The 21204-nt window shown below is 40.8% G+C and overlaps 1 protein-coding gene across 1 annotated transcript in view; it reads left to right on the forward strand.

Moving 5' to 3' along the window:
* The window catches only part of LOC149457767 (cilia- and flagella-associated protein 46-like), a 201884-nt gene that overhangs the window by 146531 nt on the left and 34149 nt on the right, over positions 1 to 21204 (forward strand). The window contains exons 41-47 of the mRNA XM_089683217.1: positions 3841 to 4029; positions 5126 to 5242; positions 8239 to 8418; positions 11624 to 11791; positions 14831 to 14928; positions 17937 to 18019; positions 18142 to 18317. Of these exons, the coding sequence (XP_089539343.1) occupies positions 3841 to 4029; positions 5126 to 5242; positions 8239 to 8418; positions 11624 to 11791; positions 14831 to 14928; positions 17937 to 18019; positions 18142 to 18317 (1011 nt within the window). The remainder of the gene's footprint in view (positions 1 to 3840; positions 4030 to 5125; positions 5243 to 8238; positions 8419 to 11623; positions 11792 to 14830; positions 14929 to 17936; positions 18020 to 18141; positions 18318 to 21204) is intronic.

Here is a 21204-nt window from a genome sequence, read left to right on the forward strand (position 1 = left end):
TCTGTTGAGCAGGGATATTTACATGTCTCCCGGTATATGTGAGGTTTACAGGAATATCAGTATGGTGCATGAAAATAGTATTTTAGAAAGCAGTTTTGATGCTTTGTTTCCTCAGGTAGGTCATACAGTTTTCTACGTGGTCTTAGCTGCTTAAAATATCAAGGATCAGCTTGAGTTTAAAATGCACTGATGCAAACAATGCCCTAAAAACTGAACTGCCTTGCTGTAGCTGAGGAAAAATTATATTATATACAGGGATGCATTAATGCACTGCTAACATATGCCATGGCCAAAGGCAACACGCCTGCCTAGGTGACAGCATGTCTTAGGATTCTAGACATTGCTTCTAGATGTACTGTTGGCAAACTATTTTTTGTCTAAGCTCTCTGTCCCCGTAAAATGCTTGCCCTTTGTGGCTAAGACATCTGATTTAGTTCTTGTGATACTAAGGCAACCCAGACAGATGGGGTAGGATAGGAAAGGGAAAGGGAAAATAGCACTATGGCAGTTGGCTTGGGGGGTGGGTTGTATGTGTGTGTGTATGTATGTATATATATATATACACTCACTGGCCACTTTAGATACACCTTGCTAGTACAGTGTTGGATCCCCTTTTGCCTTCAGAACTGCATTCATTTTTCGTGGCATAGATTCAACAAAGTCCATATTGACTTGATAGCATTTATCTGCTGCACATCCATGAACCGTTGATTCAAGGCAGGATGAATCCATGCTATCATTCTGACCCTACATCTGAATGTTGCAGCTGAAATTGAAACTTACCAGACCAGAAAATATTTTTCCAATCTTCTATTGTCCAATTTTGGTGAGTCTGTGCGAATTGTAGCCTCCGTTTCCTGTTCTTAGCTGACAGGAGTGTCACCCAGTGTGGTCTTCTGATGCTATAGCTCATCTATTTCAAGGTTTGACTTGTGCGTTCAGAGATGGTTTTCTGCATACCTTAGTTGTAACAAGTGGTTATTTGAGTTACTGTTGCTTTTCTATCTGTCTACACAACTGCCGCTCGCTGGGTATTTTCTTTTTTTCGGACCATTCTCTGTAAACCCTAGATATGGTTGTGTGTGAAAATGCCAGTAGATCAGCAGTTTTTTTAAATACTCAGACCAGCTTGTCTGGAACAACAACCATGCCATGTTCAAAGTCACTTAAATACCTTTTCTTCCCCATACTGATGCTCAGTTTGAACTTCAGTAAGTCATCTTCATCACATCTAGATGCCTAAATGCACTGAGTTGCTGCCAAGTGAGTGGCTGTTTAGCAATTTGTGTTACCAAGCAATTGAACAGGTGTACCTAATAAAGTGGCCAGTGAGTGTATATTTAATATGTTTATTTATAATCATGTAATATTTATTATATTTTTCATTTGGTTTACAGAGTACAAAAATAGACAATTAGAAAAGGAATACAAAATAGCAGCTAAAAGATTTATTCCTCATATAGATCAGAGATATTACAAGAACACCTTTATATCATGGTGTGCAATAAGATGTGTAGAAAGTTCAGATGCACCTACCATAGCATGTAAGATTGGAAGGTGAACAAAGAGTACAGAAACACAGGCTTGACAATGGACATATGCAGTTCTTACCTGAAGTTCGTTTAACAGAAAAAAAGATTATTCAGTTAAACATGTCTGGAGAATAAGTGGAAGAGCAGGCCAATGAAGAAGAGGATAGTCAGGGGGACCAGATTTTTTAGATTTCTTAGAACAACCCCTATGCTGATTTGTTCCTTTTTCCCTCTCTAAAATGGCATTAACTGCATTACGCCATTGTAAAAAAAGGTGGGAGGACCAGGAGATAACCAGCACTGAGCAGTACTTTAGATGATAGTGGTACTATATCCTCAGGAAGAATGCTCTGGAGATCTGGTAATGATTATGAAGTGTGCTACCCTGTTTTTTCTGTTTTTGGTGACCCCCAAGGGTGAACGAATAGTAGAAATACGTATTTTGGAGAAAAGAAAGAACAGGAGAAAATAGCTGGCAGGGAGAGAAAGAAAAAAGCAAAAAAGTCAAATTTTTGTCAAAATCCCTCTCCTATGTGTCCTTTAAACTCAAAATCCTTGTGTATAATAATCCTGACTTCTTGCCCACATTATCACTTTGGTATGCTCCAGAACTTTCAACAAGGCGAAACACAGGCCTCTATGTAGGTTGCAGTTTCTGTTGTGGGATTCTGGGGATACATATGGAGTTTTATTATGCCATAGGTTCAGTGACGTATTTAGGTTTTGTTCTGCCCTAGGGAACACAAAAATCGTCCGCCTTCCACTTACAGCAAACCCCCTCGCCGAGAGAGCCTGACACCAATCAACACCATGAGAGCCTTCCACTAACACCTGCCAAAACTCCCCCTCCCAGCCGGCCAAGAAAGTTTTCCACTAACACTCTCTCCCCCCTCCCCCCAGCCGAGAAAGCCTACCTCTACCACCACCCCCCATACACCCGCCAACACCTCCACCCTGGCGAGTGAGAGACACTCGCCTTCACAGCTCTGGACATCCCCGGGAATGAGAGTCGGGCTCTGCATACACTGTCAACCAGTCCTCAGCCTCTCTCGGATTCCACCTGGTCCCCATGCCGCGTGTATCCCTTCTGCTAGGGGTGGCGCCTTGTTTGTCTTGCGGCAAATACAACCCTGCATAGGTTTTGACCAAGTCAGAACTAGTATAGCGTGCCACAAGGATTTGGGCTGAGAGAGGGCTTTGAGCACACAGATGATTTTCTGCTTACAACCTTGTAGCAACAATGTGGTGAAGGCCCATTTCTGTCCTAGCATGACTGTGCCCCTGTATGTAAAGTTTAGTACATAAAGATCATGTTTGACAAGCTTTGTGTGAAGAAACTCAAGTGATCTGCACAAAGCCCTGACCTTAACTCTACTGAACACCTTTTATATGAATTGGAATGTCAATTAGGAGCCAAGTCTTCAAATGCTTTTTTTGTTAAATGGGCAAAAATTCTCACAGATACACTCAAAAATCTTCAGGAAAGCCTTCCCCAAAAAGTGAAGGCTGTTTTTATTATTATTATTATTATTATACAGGATTTTTATGGCACTAACAGTTTGAACAGCACTTTACAAAATGAAGGCAGACAATACATTTATGATATGATTAAATACAAGAGGAATCAGTGGGCCCTGCTCAGCAGAACTTACAAACTAAAAGGGAGCATCAAGTGATGCAAAAAATAATAACTGGGGGGAAGAGCTGATGGAGAAAATAAAAGCTCAGTGTTTGGTAGAGGCAGGATAGGTTTCTCTAAAGAGATGGGTTTTTAGGGCTCACAAAAGTGGGACAACTTCATAATAATGCCCAAACATCTAAAATAGGAGGTTTAACAAACTCATAGGGGCTGATTTACTAAAGGAAAATAAACTGTTCATTTTGCATTGGAAGTTGAAAGAGAATTTTCCCCAAAGCTTAGTGAATGAGGTGAGGTTCTGCTGACTTCCATCATCCAGTCGTTCAAACAGTGCTGTTTTTTTTTCCTTGCATGTGATGGGAAATTCTTTGCAAAATTAACTTTAACAATTTTCCCTTGCAAAATGCACAGTCTATTTGCCTTTAGTACATTAACCCCATATAGTTTTGATTAGATGTTGATAAACCTTTGGTAATATAGTGTATATGAAGGTATCCTGTGTGACTTGCTGTTAGGGATATTGGTCTGTTTTGATACATTTTTCCTAGATGTAGTTTCAATTGATGTCATTGCCAGTCACACATTATAGGAAATATATTTTCTTCATTTATGATAATTATGTAACTGTGTTCAGTAACTGCTTTCCTGACTTTTTTCTGTTTGGTACAGGAGTGGAAAACGCTTAGTCGTACAATATCCTCCTCCATGCTGTCTCAGTTGGCGAGTGCTTTGACACTAGCTGGTGGTTGTAATGATCTGAAGGCAAGGTGTTTGTATCTAACTGGAAGATGCCTCTTGCTGCAGTCTTTTACAGTCGATCCGCTTGATGCAGAACTGTACTGGAATGAACATTATTTGGTATGTTTATTTCTTGTCATCTGCGTTTGCTGTTATTAGAATGAAGAGCCTGAGCCTTATGAAAAGCCACAGCTGTGTTCAAATTTTACATGTTCTGATCAGCATTTTGGAAAGACCTTAAACAAAATAACACTGGCATGGCAATCCTGTTGGTTTCTGGCAAATTTTATATACAGACATATCTTTATATTCTGTTTGATGTAATATATAGCTGAATGCCTTCAAAACTAACTTAAAGCGGAGCTCCATCCAAAAGGGGATATTCTGCTTTAATGCTTTGTCCCCTACTCCCCATTAAGGATTTGCACCTTTGGGGAGCGGTTACTGGAATTTCAAAGGTACCTGCTCCCACTTCCAATGCGATTGTCTAAGCGATCGGAAATGGAAGTTGTCCTCCCTCTCCGTAGTCTTCTGGGACATGTGACAGCCACAAGCTGTCACAGCTGGGTGCCCACACTAAAGAGGCTGGCGCCAGGGAGAGAAGATGGCTGGTGAAACCAGCGGTGGTGAGGACACCATTGGACTGAGGGACATGTAAGTGGCTGTATTTTAAAAGTCAGCAGCTACAGTTTTTGTAGCTGCTGATTTTTTTTTTCAGCTGGAACTCCGCTTTAAGACGACACTTTACTTAAAGTGTTTCTAAAGGTAAATGTTTTTCTTTATAAAAATAACAAACGTCATACTTACCTGCTCTGTACAATGGTTTTGCACAGAGCAGTCCTGATCCTCCTCTTCTCAGGTCCCCCACTGGCGCTCCTCACTCCTCCTCTACATCTAGTGCCCCATAGGAAATCATTTGTTGTGCGTGTTCGCTCCAAATCCCTGCTGCCTGCATCCCCTGATCCCACTTTACATAGTTCGATTGACAGGACCCAATAGTTCCCACTGCTTTGGGTCAGCCCTATGAGGAGGGCCAGAGCAGAGAAAACCATTGCTCTCATGCACAACGCTGGATTGTGACGGAGCTCAGGTAAGTATAATGGATTCTTTGGGGGGGGGGATGTTGGATACAACAGTTTTTTTACACATAAAGGTAAAAAAAAGCATTAGCCTTTAGAACCACATTAAATTCAGTTTGACACATTTTATTTTAAAGGATGAAATAAAAACTACTGGAGCCATTGAAGATAGTGAATCTGAACGGCCTGATGCCAATACAAATCCAACTAATAAACAGTTAGATCAGATGGCAAGAAAAGCTGCAGCCTTGAAGGTAAGCATGTTTTGTGTATGCAGTCTGTATCATATGTATTTAAGATCATCAAAAAAAAATATATATATACAGTTGTGTTCAAAATAATAGCAGTGTGTTGAAAAAAGCGAATAAAGCTCAAAATCCTTCTAATAGCTTTTATTGACATACACACAAATGCATTGGGAACACTACACATTCTATTCCAAATCAAAACATGAAGAAAAGTATATCAAATTTGTATTGTTCCTCTAAAAATTGAAGAAACGTGAATATTAGATTGTTCAAAAAAATAGCAATGTTTGTATTCTTCTTTACAAACTCAAACATTCACTATATAAACTGAAAAATGTTTGAAGATTTTGCTTTCCTTTGAATCACTTAATGAATATTTAGTTGTATAAGCACTGTTTCTGAGAACTGCTGTACATCTGTGTTGCATGGAGTCAACCAACTTCTGGCACCTGTGAACAGGTATTCCAGCCCAGGATAATTGGACTTCACATAGGCGTCTTCTAATTGTAACAGTACTCACAGGTAACTTTAGACCTTCTTTGATCTTCCTGGAGCTGATTGTTGGCTGAGTCCTTGCCATTTTGGCTATCTTCTATCCATTCAAATGGTAGTTTTTCGCTTTCTTCCACGTCGTTCAGGTTTTGGTTGCCATTTTAAAGCATTTGCGATCATTTTAGCTGAGCAGCCTATCATTTTCTGCACTTCTTTATATGTTTTCCCCTCTCCAATCAACTTTTTAATCAAGGTACGCTGTTCTTCTGAACAATGTCTGGAACGACCCATTTTCCTCAGAATTTCAGAGAGAAATGCACTGTAACCAGCATGTACAACATTTGCTGCCTTCCTTCCTTAAATAAGGGCTATAATTGCCACCTGTTTTTCAAAGAATGAATGACCTCACTAATAGAACTCCACACTGCTATTATTTTGAACATGCCCCTTTCAATCAGTGATTCAATTACACAGAATCAGCAGCATGCATGTCATGACTGTTGGGTCTGTTGGATTTCTATTACTCTGCTACACCTGCTAGTAAATTATTTGCCATGTAGAAATATCATTTCTACCAAAAACAGTGATTGATCAGGTTAGTGATGTTTGACTGCTATTATTTTGAACACAACTGTATACAGTATATATTTATATATATATATATATGCGCCTCAAAAACGCCTCTGATAAATTGGACAGAAAATTGTATAGTGTATGGCAGGGGCGGACTGACAACTCATGGGGCCCCCGGGCAATAGGGGATCATGGGGCACCCGTGTCCTTACCCAAACTCAAAACAGCCTATGAAAAAGGTACCAGGGGCATCTCATGGGGCCCCCTACTGACCCCAAGTCCTTGGGCAGTGCCCGAGTTTCCAAATAGTCAGTCCACCCCTGGTGTATGGCCAGCCTTAGCTGTCAAAGCAAGGTAAAATTCAAATATAAAGGAAATAAATCGATTTTTTTACCAATAAATGCAGAAAAATTTATAAATCATTTTTATGAGGTTTTTGCATACTACTTTACTTCACACTGACATCTGGTGAAAATGCTTTTACAGCACCTAGATGATCTGAAATATCAATATAATATACGCCCCTTACGTGTTATGCCACCTTACCTGGCTTCGTTAGAGGGATTAGCTAATCCATTTTTCACGGAGGATAATTGTAGTACACAGATTTAAAGATTTGGAACATCATGTGAATGAGCTTTTTGTACTTTTTTGACATTCACTTAAATACTGGAATTTACTAGATTCTTTATTCATCAGTATTCAAGTATTTCACTTTAATGGTTCATAGCGTGATATTTGCTGTGCTGAATCAATTTGGGGGAATCATTTTCAGTTTGGTATGCGGAGCACTTTTAGATTCTGGCATTGGTACATATTTTTTTTGTAATATTTGTTATCACAAGGGCTGCACAGTGGTATTTTGTTTATTATGGCATGGCAATTCATATAGCCCATATAGGATTGGTCTCTTTGACATAGCCTAATAACAGTGATTTATAGAATCTCTGTGCCCTTCATGCTCTGTATGCAGTTTTTCCTTTTATTCCAACCTACTCGATTGTTCACTTCAGAGCGGCAGGAGTGTGGGAAAGGGTTTGCACTACCAAGACGCTACAAGCATGCTTAAACCTGGTCCAATACAGGACCCAAAGCCAGGACCTATAGTGCTGGACCTTTTTCTGCATTTCTTTAATGTAAATTAGTTATATTTCTACTTGATGGATATTTATAGCCTAGGTTTGCCTGAAACAAACAAAAAAAAGCAAAAATTAATCAACATAAGAGTTGTTACTTTTTTTTCAGTCAGATGTGTCCCTTGTGCTGCTGTTTCCTCCTTTCGCTGAAATCTTCCTCCTCTGATGCCCCCCACCCTTGCCACCATAATATTCAGGTGTTACTTGGGTTAATAGAACTAAGGGCTGTGACAGGCACTCATCAAGAGTGCCCAGCTATACCTGCCCTTTCTGCCCAGCTCGTCTGTTCATAGAAGACATACTACAGCTGCTATGAATAAAACATGATCTGTGAATGGAAGACAGGTGGATGATTGATAAGTCCGCCCCTCAATTCATAGATCTGGCCCACAAGTCTTCTCCTCTTCTGTTTAATTCATGGTTTGTGTCCTTCTTTGGGTCTCCAAGTCAGTGACTGCTTGACATGGACACTTCTTATTGGATGGGCTGCAGTGGGTTTTCTCAGGAATAAGAGGATGATATCATGAGAGGGGGTGCAACAGGGACCAGCAGTCTCAAAGGGGTAATCACAGTGCTGGATCAGTGGTCCCCCCACTTAGAAAGAGTGGCAGTGTGGGACCTGGATGGTGGACTTAGGTGAGTATATGTTGCTTCACAAGGTAAGAGAGGAAAAAAGACTATCAGTAGGAGTTAGGGAGGGATGCTAGGGAGGGATAGGAAAAAAAATTGTTTTTGCCTGGCATGGGGATTTAAATAAAAGGAAAATATTAATAATAGCTGTATCTGTTTTTGTTTTCCCAGACCAGAAGAGCATTGGCAGGGGTCTACCTTGCACAGTCCAGTGAGATTTTACTTCAGTCCATTAATGCTGCAATAGACAACAAGTTGAAGGACACATTGTCAGCAGCAAGTCTTGAGATGTGTTCATGTTTTGGACAGTTTGACTCTCTAACATCAGGATTTTTTCTGGCTCTTCATCAGGTACGGTTATGCCAAGCAGTATTTTTGTTAGTGACTTCTGTTGAATTTTTTTTAAGTGACAGTTTGAATTCTGTACAATTTGTAACATATACAGCATATTACTTTCTTATATAAAACCTGTATTTTTTCATTAATGGAATAGTACAGTTTTATATTGCAGTCATACGTTGTATTTGATGTAAATGTTTGTGAAGCTTTGGTACTCATTTTTGGTACTCATAGTGATGACTGTGCATGCTGCAAAGCCTTAGTCATTGGTTACCAAGACTTTCCATCATTTTGGAAAATGTCTTTTTGCAGTAATAAACACACCCACAAGTGCTTGCCAGCTCTCAACATGGCCTAAATGCCTCATACAATTGTTTCATTGGTTACAACATTAGCAGATATTGGACTATTTAGGGGTGATTTAAAGCAGAACTCCAGTCGCAGATATTTTTGGGTTGGACAAAAACACGGAAACACTACTAGATTTGCAGGTGTGCGAGTGACGGCATTTTTCACGTTGAAAGCGGAAGTGATGTAACATTCTTTTGCTTTGGCTGTGTGATGTGACACCTAGCTAACACGTGGGAAGCCTCACTTTAGTCATTCACTGCGTGCGCTGCTAGTAATACAGAGTCATGTCAGAGCTTACTGAGTTTCAAAGATGGCAGATTTTGTGCCCGCTTAGCTGCATCTGTGACTTTATTTGTGATGTTGCGAGGTACAGTATCGAAGGTTATGACGGCATATACAGTTTCCAGGAAAATGTCATCTGATAAGCATAGGAAAAGAGACAAAAGGACAGAGCTCAATCTCAGTCTTCCAAAGCTCAATACCGCAAAAACTGTGCATTGGGAATTACATAAGCAAAACATTATTGGGCAAGCTGCAATTTCCAAACCACTAGTGACCAATGTTCATGCTCAGAAGATGAAAAAGTGGTGCAGCACCCATGAATTGTGGACTATCATTCAATGGAAGACTGTAGTATGGTCTGATGAATCGAGTTTCACACTATTCCCAACCACCAGATGTGTTTATGTGTGGAGAACACTGTCCCAAGCTTATGACCAGGACTGTCTTGTGCTAACGGTAAAGCCAGGTAGCGGCACAATCATGGTTTGGGCAGCCACATCCTGGTATTCTGCAGGCCTCATCATTGCCTTGAAAGGTAGAGTCACTGACAGAAACTATGTACAAATTGTGGCCAACCATGTGCACTCTATGGTGCAGACATTGTTTCCCGAAGACAGCGCTATTCATCAAGACGATTCACACAGCTTGTGTTGTCAAATCGTGGTTTGTTGAGCATGCAGATGAAGTCTCAGACCATACCTGGGTGCCGCAGTTGCTGGACCTTAATATTATAGAGCCACTGTGGTTCATTTTGGAGAACAAGGTATGGGCTCGTTTTCCACCTCTGGCATCTCTGCAAGAACTGAAACAATTTTTACACGAAGAGTGGTATCAGATTACATTATCCACCATCCAAGACTTACAGTATCCTACAGTATCCTAAACCCTAATGAGCATCTGTGGGGCATCCTCAAATGGAAGGTGGAGGAACGCAAGGTCTCTAACATCCACCAGCTTCATGAAGTCGTCATGGAGGAGTGGAAGAGGACTCCAGTGGCAACCTGTGAAGCTCTGGTGAACTCCATGACCAACAGGGTTAAGGCAGTGCTGGAAAATAATGGTCATCATACAAAATATTGACACTTTGGGCCCAATTTGGACATTTTGACTTAGGGGTGTAATCACTTTTGTTGCCAGCGGTTTAGACATTAATGGCTGTGTGTTGAGTTATTTTGAGCGGACAGCAAATTTACACTGTTATACAAGCTGTACACTCACTACTTTACATTGTAGCAAAGTATCATTTCTTCAGTGTTGTCACATGAAAAGATAGAATAAAATATTTACAAAAATGTGAGGGGTTTACTCACTTCTGTGAGATACTGTATATTTGTATTTGTCGGTTCCCAGGAGAATTCAGACCATGGATACCAAAGGCGGTTCAACACCATACTGGGTTACAATTTCGTTATTTTACCTGGTATTGCTATCATTTTGTCCAACCCCTGTATTTATATAAATTCTTAAGGAAAAAAATTACCTTTTTTTCTTCAGGTGTAAAATGTTCACTATGCCTTTGTTTATTGTATAATTCATTAATTAGTGTACCAAATACTACAGTCAGCACCCAAGTTCCAGTTTTGTGGCTATTAGAGTTGCAGTTCTCATACAGTGAAGCGATCCTGATGTTTATCCACTCTTTCCTCTCCTCTTGTAACTACACAGAATGCTTTGCATTCTATAAATGGATGGGAAAGAAGTGGCAGATAAAAACTAGGATCGCTTAGCTGAGATCTGAAGCTATAACAGCCACAATGCTGAAAGTTGAGTGCTGGCTGTATCTGGTACACTATTGAATTAATTATACAGCAAACAAGTGGGATGTGAACATTTTACCCATCATTATAAGAGGTAGCTTTAGGGACCATGAGGTAGCTTCAGAACAATTTAAGGCCTCACAGCTGAGAAGCATGAGGCAAGCCTCTTAGGCATTTACTGGTCGCATAAATGCAATCTTAGGGTGCTGCACAGTTTTTGTAGGTCAGCCAGGGTCTTTACTCACAAATCCCAGGAAAGCTGCCTCCATAGACTTGATCCCCTTTGTAGAGAAATCCAGCTTCACAATTATCCCAGGTCTCTAGCCCTGCCACAGCTGAGACCCAGCAGAACAGCAGCTCAGTCCAAAAAGTGCCTCGGAGCAAGCAACCTCCTAAAACTTACAGAACCTTACCTGACAAGGAAAAATACAGGGCTCCTTGCTATTTACTACCTCTCAGACCACCTTCTGGGCACACCTCCCCAGGGATTGGCTAGGTCATAGTAAAATATTCACACCAATAATTTGAATTTCCCACCCTAGGCTTCTCCCAGAGGCAGAGGGAAACCATCAAAATCCCGGCCTGTGAAACCATGAGCAAACCAAGGTAAATTACTGCTCCTCTGGTTACAGAGAGAGAGCCAAAAATCTCCTTTAAAATAATCATGTTTTGTTGCTTAGCAGCCTGACATGAAGACAGACACAGTTTTTGCTTTAATGGAAGGGTATTCCATTAAAGTGGGTGGGTGAGGTTTTTCATTGAAAATAAGATTTTGTCAAACTTGATTATGATTATCATTATGCTGGTTTGCATTTGTACCTCCATAGAGCTGTTCTTCCTGTATGATGATTGAAGATATAGTTCTAACAGCAACACGCAACACTAGCAACTCTGAGTTTGCAGCATTACTAAACCTCCTGCATCATCTACAAGGGAAAGGAGATGAAGGATCTCTGCGGAAACAGGTTGAGCAGCAACTGGCCACCATCTCAAGAGTAAGAATCTAACATACAATTAAACATACTTTTGGGAAATGCTTAATTAATAATATCTGCAATCATTAATTAGCTTTGATTGTTATGCTTTATGCATACACATGCCCATAAAGCATAGCAAAGCAATATTTGGATACTGTTGACGAACAACAGTCAGTTGCAGCACCGTCATGAGATATATAGTATATATATATATATATATATATATATACAGTCATGGCCGAAATTGTTGGCACCCTTGATATTTCTCCAGGAAATCATGTATTTCTCACGAAACGTATTGCATTAACACATGTTTTGCTATACACATGTTTATTCCCTTTGTGTGTATTGGGACAAAACAAAAAAAGGGAGGAAAGAAAGCAAATTCGACATAATGTCACACAAACCTCCAAAAATGGGCTGGACAAAAGTATTGGCACCCTTTCACAACTGCGGATAAATAAGAATGTTACAAGCATGTGATGCTCCTGTAAACTCACCTGGGGCAAGTAACAGGTGTGGGCAATATAGAAATCACACCTGAAAGCAGATAAAAAGGAGAGACGTTCACTTAACCTTTGCATTGTGTGTCTGTCTGTGCCACACTAAGCATGGACAACAGAAAGAGGAGACGAGAACTGTCTGAGGACCTGAGAACCAAAATTGTGGCAAAATATCAACAATCTCAAGGTTACAAGTCCATCTCCAGAGAACTAGATTTGCCTTTGTCCACAGTGCGCAACATTATCAAGAAGTTTGCAACCCATGGCACTGTAGCTAATCTCCCTGGTCGTGGACGGATGAGGAAAATTGATGAAAGATTGCAACGCAGAATAGTCCGGATGGTGGATAAGCAGCCCCAAACATGTTCCAAAGACATTCAAGCTGTCCTGCAGGCTCAGGGAGCATCAGTGTCAGCGCGAACTATCCGTCGACATTTAAATGAAATGAAACGCTATGGCAGGAGACCCAGGAGGACCCCACTGCTGACACAGAGACATAAAAAAGCAAGACTACAGTTTGCCAAAATGTACTTGAGTAAGCCAAAAGCCTTCTGGGAAAACGTCTTGTGGACAGATGAGACCAAGATAGAGCTTTTCGGTAAAGCACATCATTCTACTGTTTACCGAAAACGGAATGAGGCCTACAAAGAACAAAACACAGTACCTACGGTAAAATATGGTGGAGGTTCAATGATGTTTTGGGGTTGTTTTGCTGCCTCTGGCACTGGGTGCCTTGACTGTGTGCAAGGCATCATGAAATCTGAGGATTACCAAAGGATTTTGGGTCGCACTGTAGGGCCCAGTGTCAGAAAGCTGGGTTTGCGTCCAAGATCCTGGGTCTTCCAGCAGGACAATGACCCCAAACATACGTCAAAAAGCACTCAGAAATGGATGGCAAAGAAGCGCTGGAGAGTTCTGAAGTGGCCAGCAATGAGCCCAGATCTAAATCCCATTGAACACCTGTGGAGAGATCTTAAAATTGCTGTTGGGAAAAGGTGTCCTTCCAATAAGAGAGACCTGGAGCTGTTTGCAAAGGAAGAGTGGTCCAAAATTCCGGGTGAGAGGTGTCAGAAGCTTATTGATGGTTATAGGAAGCGACTGATTTCAGTTATGTTTTCCAAAGGGTGTGCAACCAAATATTAAGTTAAGGGTGCCAATACTTTTGTCCAGCCCATTTTTGGGGTTTTGTGTGACATTATGTCATATTTGCTTTTCTGCCTCTGTTTTATATTTGTTCCAATACATACAAAGGGAATAAACATGTGTATAGCAAAACATGTGTTAATGCAATACCTTTTTTGTGTGAAATACTTGATTTTCAGGAAAAATATCAAGGGTGCCAACAATTTCGGCCATGACTGTATATATATTGTATATATATACCTTTCTTTTTTTTTCTTTGCCAGATGTTTTTTTTTTAATTTTGACAGGGTCGCCATCAAACCTATCAAGGTATAACAAGTAAAAATTACAATAGGTAGGAAAGTCAAGTTGTCCCTGAATTTGAAATGTGTACAAACATTATAATTTAATTGTAATAGAGTAAAAAAAGGGGACATTGGGAGCTATACGAAAGCTCAGGTAACAAGACAGATATAGAAGAAATGGCTTTGACTAAGGCCCAGCTATCTACATGATTTTCCTGTAATGAATACAATTATAAAGTAGCAAGAAGTAATCAGCCATTATGGTTAGCTGTGAATTATTGGAAACTAATTACTTTACAATTATCAAGACTAATCTTGGGACATATTGGTATAGGAGTATCACAATCATTTCCCCCTTACCTTTACAAGTGTCTAGACATCTGATTTTTTTTTTGTTTTTTTTTTAAATAATGGGTAAATACCTTTTTTTTTTTCTTGCTGTACATTGCAGGAACCAGCCACTGTGAGCACTAGGATCCCCAAGCAAAGTCTCCATCCTGTCCCTGTTTTGTTTTGACTCCCCTCTTTTGGGCCTTCACATGGGTTCAGTCTATAGCGCAAATGTGTAGCTTGGCTGGGACTTATATGGGTGTAGCAGGCAGAATTGGGCTAATTGGTAAAGGTGGTTAACACTGTCCCAACCTAATACCTGGTATGTTGGCAGGCTTGGAATAATGTTGTGGAGCTCCCGACATATACAGCTACAGTAGTTGTAAATTCCCACAGTTAATGCAAATGTTTTCAATGAAGTATACCTAACTTGTGAGTGGATTAACTAAGCACCTCAATGTCTTTTGTTGAATCTACTTTTTGCCAATGTTTTTACAGGTTTCTACCTAAAGAAGATTCACAGCTTTCTTATTTCACATACCACCATGTAAACACGTTTTGATTTCAAAAAGACAAGTAGTCCAGCTCTTTCTCTAACATGGATTGAATTTTATGTAGTTCAAGACAAATGTTCTGTAATTAACCACACATATGATCTCCAGAAGGCTGTTGTCTGAAAATCACCAATAAGAAATGTATTCATAGCCCAAGTTCGATTATACAAAACTCCTTCTGTTGGGTTCATGGCAGCTTTGTAACTGTGCAATGTAATCTCCTCTAATTTTCCTATCTTTTAGGTATGGGGGAATCTGCATGTCCCAATGCAGCATTTCAGTATGTTTGGTGAGCTGCCACCAAACTTCAGTTTAATTATTCTGCAACATTCAGAAGACAGGTAATCTGCATATTCTATCTAAAACATTTACTTGATTTTTTGCATCAATTGCTTGCATCACTTTCTTTCACTTATCCTCTCACTTTATCAATGTATACCTAGTTGTTTTGTTGTATAGTTCATTGTTGTATAGTTTGGTGCAGCGTTCTGAACTTCTGTCCTCAAGTGTCCTCAGAAAGAAAGACTTTCTGTGTTCCTCATCCAAAAAATATAAGAGAAAAGACTGATAGAAGCTCGAAAACAATAACCAGCCTATCTCAATGTAGGACTATATAAGCACAGCATAAGAGATCAGGTAAAATTCTATAAAACATACATTTTATTGTACAAATTCATATAAAAGAATATTAAAAACAGCATATAACACCCCACACATGGTGGGGACAAAAACCCTCCTAATAAATCTGATTAGCTCTGGAAGTTGACTTAATAAACATTGTATCCTTCCAGTGCATGAAGTAACCAAAAGACACAGAGAGAGTGCCGCTCGGCCCTGCCCCCTGCTCCCTCCTCACTGACTGTGATTGACAGCACTCCTGTCATACAGCGGTAGCGGATTGCCGTGCAGCTGCAGGAGCGGGAACAAGTTACATGTTCCAACCAAACACCGGGTGGAACATGTTACATGTTCCCAAAGGTGAACCTATAATTTAAAGTGGAAGAAAGCCCTAATTATACCTATAACTATAAAAGTGTCCCCGACCTATCCTGGATATCCTGCAATGAGAACAGGAGAGCTGCACGGGTGGGAAGCTGGAGAGAAGGGGGAAAAGTGAGGAGAGGGGGAAAGGTGAGGAGTGGTGGTGGGGTCAGGTGAGAAGCATAGTCAGGGAGACAGGATGCCTGATTCTATGGGCAGCACTCAAATCACTGTACACCCCTTCCAGGAGATCTGGGATCTGTTTTATAGTGTGCTGTGTATGTGCCACTAGAGAACAAAGACTTGGGGCACCAGAATGCATTGTACATGGCTTGCATTGTGTGATGCCAGGCAATATGAGCAGTACACATTCAAACCACAACACACAGAGCAATCAGTAGAGGGTCAGCTGGGTGCCACTTTCCTCCTGACTATTTCCACGTGACTAGCACAATACCACCTAATCATGCCAATCAGCAGTGCCAGGAGGGAGGGTGACTGCAAAGGTCAAGCAAGGGGACTGCTGATGCATTTCTCCACCCCTTCCTGCAGGGGGGTTAATTCCACATTGTGTATGTTGTGTTCCACGTATGCAGGTAGTTGCATTGGGCAGATCACAACAGGCACATAGAGAAGGAAGGGTGGGGGAGGGGTTAGAGAGCACCTGTCACAAATCTTTTCCAAAAGTTAGATCTGGGCACTGTGGGCTGTGTGCACTCTGGGCTTTCTGCAGGTGTACTTTAAGCCCTCTTATGGCAGGGGACAGACAAGCCACCCCTTACCTCAGCTCAGCTGTACAAGCCTGACAATAGCACAGAAGGTTTGTCTGCCAGCAGAAGCTCACAATAGAAGACATACTGCACATTCCCCTCTCACTCCCTTTTCACATCCCCCCTCTCTCTTTCTGACCCTCTCTCTCTCTTTCTGACTCTCTCTCTCACACACTCCTCTCTCTCTCACCCCCTTCTCTCTCTCACACCTCTCTCTCTCACCCCCTCTTTTTCTCTCAAATTCTCCTTTCATGCCGTCTGTCTCCCCCTTCTCTCTTACCCCCCCCTTTCTCTCACACCTTTCTCTCTCTCACCCTCATCTCTCCCTCTCACCCCTCTCTCTACCACCCCCCTCTGTCTCTCTCAGATCGTCCTTTCACGCCCTCTCTCTCTCACCCCCCCCGTCTCTTTCACATCCCCTCTTTCTCTGCCCCCCCCGTTACCCACCCTTCTCTCCCCCCCCCCCATCCTCCATCTCTCTCCTACTTTCCCATCTCCCCCATCTCTCTCCTATTACCACCCCCCTCCCCCCATTCTCTCCTTTTGTCTCTACACCTCAAACCTCTCTTCTCAGTAAAAATGTGTGCTGTCAGTAGATTTTTCCATGTTTTCACAGTGTAAAAAAAAGAAAAGTTGTGGGGGGGTGGCAACCCTGTCAGGAAGGAGCTGAGTAGGATCCAAACAGCCACACAAGGCAATGAACCCCTCAATCATCAGGCATCTTTACTGTACTATGTAACCAGCAGGCGCTACCTACAGCCCTCAAAATTTGCAATTTAATTATCCCCCAATATTCATTTTTGTTCCTAAATTTTGTTCAGATTTTTAATACTGTATCCTATGGATCACTCTGGAATTTTGTTCGGTAAATTTTGGAAATGTACCAATGTTGCACTTTCTTTATTGTAAGTTTCTCTTTCTTTTTTTTTTAATCAATAAACATTTATTCTGAACATAGTGTAGAGGAATTATGTGATGATCGCATGTAATATGGGCGTTGCATTATGTAGGTGGGGCTTTGTGTAGGTGTGGCTTAAGTGTGGATGGGACTCTGGGCCCGATGATCTCCTATTGCCCCTTGAGTTGTCAGTCCGCACATGAGAAGGGAAACTTTTTAACAATAGTTATGATTAGGCTTTTCTTCCACAGCTTACTGGTTCTTTATACATGTTTACCTACCTTCGGTACTATAGCTCAAAACTACATTACATTGTTGCTCTAAGAACATTTACAAAAAGGAAACAATTAATCATTACAGTTTATATTCATTACAGATTTTGGTGAATCTGAATCTAAGTCTTCAGTCACACTGAATCCAACTTTGAAATCATGTCAGCCCGACTTCAGGTGCGACTTGGAAGACATCTGTGGGACTTCATGCACGGATGTCTATTCAAGTCGCACCCGAACTTGCAAAAAGTAGTGCATGAAGTACTTTCAAAATCGGTACGACTCCTCCGGAGTCGGAATTACACTGATATGACCGCTTCCATTCAACAATCAAAGCGCATGACAAGTCACACCAGTGTAAACGAGCCTTACTGATCTATATTTTGGTAATTACATTGTATTTAAATCTGCTTTATTGTTTCCAATAGATCTTTCTTGTACGGTGCTCTACTTGAAAAACCAAAGGTTATCTCAACACAAAAAGGAAAGTTAAATCAACAATCAAGAACCAGTAAGTTTTTTTATTGACACTGTTCAATGAATGGAACATTTCTGCTGAGAAGTATCTGTTCTCTTTTTGCTAAATTAGTACTGTTCTTGTTACTGCATTAGTTATTCTTTACTTCATTTCAGCAGTGCGAACCAGAGTTGCCAGATGTGCTGTGAATCGGAAGATGTTTTCCAGCTTGTTGGAGAAAATGGAGCTGTTCAAACAAGAAACCATGCAGGATCTCGTCAAAAGGGAACATCAACTAAGCTTCACTAGGCAGAAGAATGCATTTGAAAATATTAACAACAATCCAGCAATGGTAATGCTTGCAGCGCTAATACGTCTTGGTGAAACTGTAAGCTGATTGTCTCTGGTTGATATTACTCATTTTCTGTTTCTCATGTGCCTTTAATATGGGCATGTGCCCATATTAACTCCATGTTTACTTTCACTTTCACCAAACTGACCCAAAGGAACTATTTCCTTTACTATCAGATGCACCCGTTATCATTGCTGTAGAAATTGTATGTAACTTCAGCTCCATACATTATATAGCATTGTGTTCTGACAGCAGTACAGAGACTTCTTATATGCTGCCGGAACAAAATCAAGTTGGAATGAGCGCTGCTCAGCCATTCACAGGAAGCCTTGTATTTAATTAATCAATACAAGGCTTCATCTAATTGGCTGAGGGTGGAGAGGCGGGCAAGCCTTCTGTTCATTGATAAAATACAAGGTTTCCTGTGAATAGCTATGCAGCGCTCAACCCAACTCGATTTTGTTCTGACAGCAGATGGGAAGTCTTTGTACCGCTGCTGGAACACAGCACTGTATACTGTATGTAGCTGGTGCTAAATATAACCCATTGTTTTCTGCTGTGTTTTTCCTATTGTTTACTTTATATGTTTGTTACTCAAAATTTTAAAAATAATATCTGAATGAAAAAAAATATAGTCTATATAGCTCTGACAGTAGCTGCAGCAATTCACAAAGGGCATAGTTCATTTTGGCCAGCTTGGCCCAAACAAACTATTTAAAATGAAAGTAAAAAATGGCTTAGACTTTAAAGGCTAGCTCCCCTATGTATCCACATACCATTAATGTACTTTGGTTGCAGAAAAATAAAAGCTTTCTTTGATTTTTAGAATAAGGCTGCCAGGAACATGTTACCAGCCGTCACACTAAGACTTGTTGTTTGGCTACTAAATATGTACTTAGTCATAATGTAGAAAACAGACTGCTCATTTGCTCGCATATATGAGCACTCGCACATGCACACATGTACATTCGCACAAGCATGTGCGCACTGCTGACAAGCGGCCTATTTAAACCTCCTCTGGCAGCAATGGCTTCAAGCAGGTGCTTTCGCTAGATCTGGATCAGATCTGAACAACGTTCAGCAGGAATCTTTCCTCTTTACTAAACTGCTTCAGCTCAGACACATTTCTAGAATGTCTAGTGTGAATGGCTCTTCTGGTCATTCCACAGCACCTCTAAGGGGTTAAGGTCTGAGCCCTGACTGGGCCACTCCAAATGGCACATTTTCTTATTCTGAAGGCAGTCTATGGTGAATTTACTTTGATGCTTAGGGTCATTGTCCTGCCGCATCACTCAACTTCTACTAAGCTGCATTTAGCAGAAAGCCACCCTGACATTATCCTGTAGGATATTTTGGTAAACTTGGAAATTCATTTTCCCCATGATGGCTATTCCAGATTGTCTGGCTCTTCTGTTTCAAGAACTGATTTACCATCCTGCTTGAAGATTGATGGTCTTAACAGCATGGATGGGGCTTCTTATTTCTTGGGTAAGACCCTTGTACAGGGAATCTCTTTTATAGTTCCCTCTGTTTGTTTCCCTGTGTGTCCGTGGCCTCTGAATCTGGTTTTCTCTGTATTTCGGAAGCCATCATTTGAACTCATTAGACATTCTTCTCTCTACCCTCATCCACATGGTGGTATTCCTCATCACCTCTGCTAAGTTAGTATTTGAACTGGTGGCCTTATCCTGCAAGGTATCTTTTTGGTTTTGCATAGGGACAAGGGGTGCTGAGGTTTAAGATTTCTTTTCATGCCTGTGGGGCTTTCTTCCTTTCACCTAAATCAGAGCATTATTCTTCTGTCCCTCTGTCTATTACTCATTCCACAATCTCTAGGTGGCTCACACAGACTATCTTCCAGGTTTATAGACGCAAGAAGAAGGTTCAACCCTTTTCTGTAAAGGTGTACTCTACTAGATCTGTGAGCATAAGGCTACTGTTTTCCATTTGCAATGCCACCTGGTCTTTTGTTCTCATTTTTTCTAGGTACTTTCAGGTGGATATTCAAGACTCTTCTGGTGCCAGCTTCAGGCATAAGGTCCTTCAGGCGGCTTTTTGAACTGCAGGCAGTCCCCAATTGCTCTTCTTTATTCTTGAGACTGTTAATGTTAGCTTACTCAGTTGCCTACCTATTAGTTGGATTGTTATTGGGTGTGAATGACTTCCTGTATCCTTCAATATACGGGAAAGAAAATATAATTTTTGTACTCACCATAAAATCCTTTGAGGAACAAAGGTCTAGACCCCCTTTATTTATGTTCATGCTCTCAGTATTGCTTTGTTATAAAACTAAGGCATGCTGTGAGTAGGGGGAATTATCTTGGACTGGCCAACAGTCTAATACAATACAATCCTTTTGTCTCTAGGAGTACAAACAATTTGGTGATTTATTACTGTTGTTGTAAGGCCAGATTCCACCATGATACTCACTCTATGGGGACAATAGAATATGAATACTGCTATGATCCTTCATTCTTCTAAATGGAATTTAGATAAATCTTCCTTTGCAATAAGGAGCATCTCTCAAAGGCTTTCATTATTGTCACCAAGAGATCAGAAATGACCCAATTATGGCTTGAAATCGAGTGCATTATTGCTGTTTTCAGTTTGTTTATGGCCAGCTTTAATGTAAGTGATTAAATAAGGAAACCCACAAGATATGTTACTAGTAGAGTATATAAAAAGTCAAGCTGTCTGTACATAGTTTACAATATCTTTAATTTTTTCATAATATGCAAACCTCCATTTTCTCCAAGCAAATTTAAGGGAGCTCTTCTTGCCTCCTTCAGCTCCATATTGGCTCTTCAGCCTGATGGAGTACAATGTTTATTAGGGAGCTACAGCAGACAAGCAATAGACTGGCATTTGACTTTTTTCTGTGACAGTC

The sequence above is a fragment of the Staurois parvus genome, unplaced genomic scaffold (genome assembly GCF_062004578.1).
Source record: "Staurois parvus isolate SC_StPar_1 unplaced genomic scaffold, SC_StPar_1.0 ptg000303l, whole genome shotgun sequence".
Classification (NCBI taxonomy): Eukaryota; Metazoa; Chordata; class Amphibia; order Anura; family Ranidae; genus Staurois; species Staurois parvus.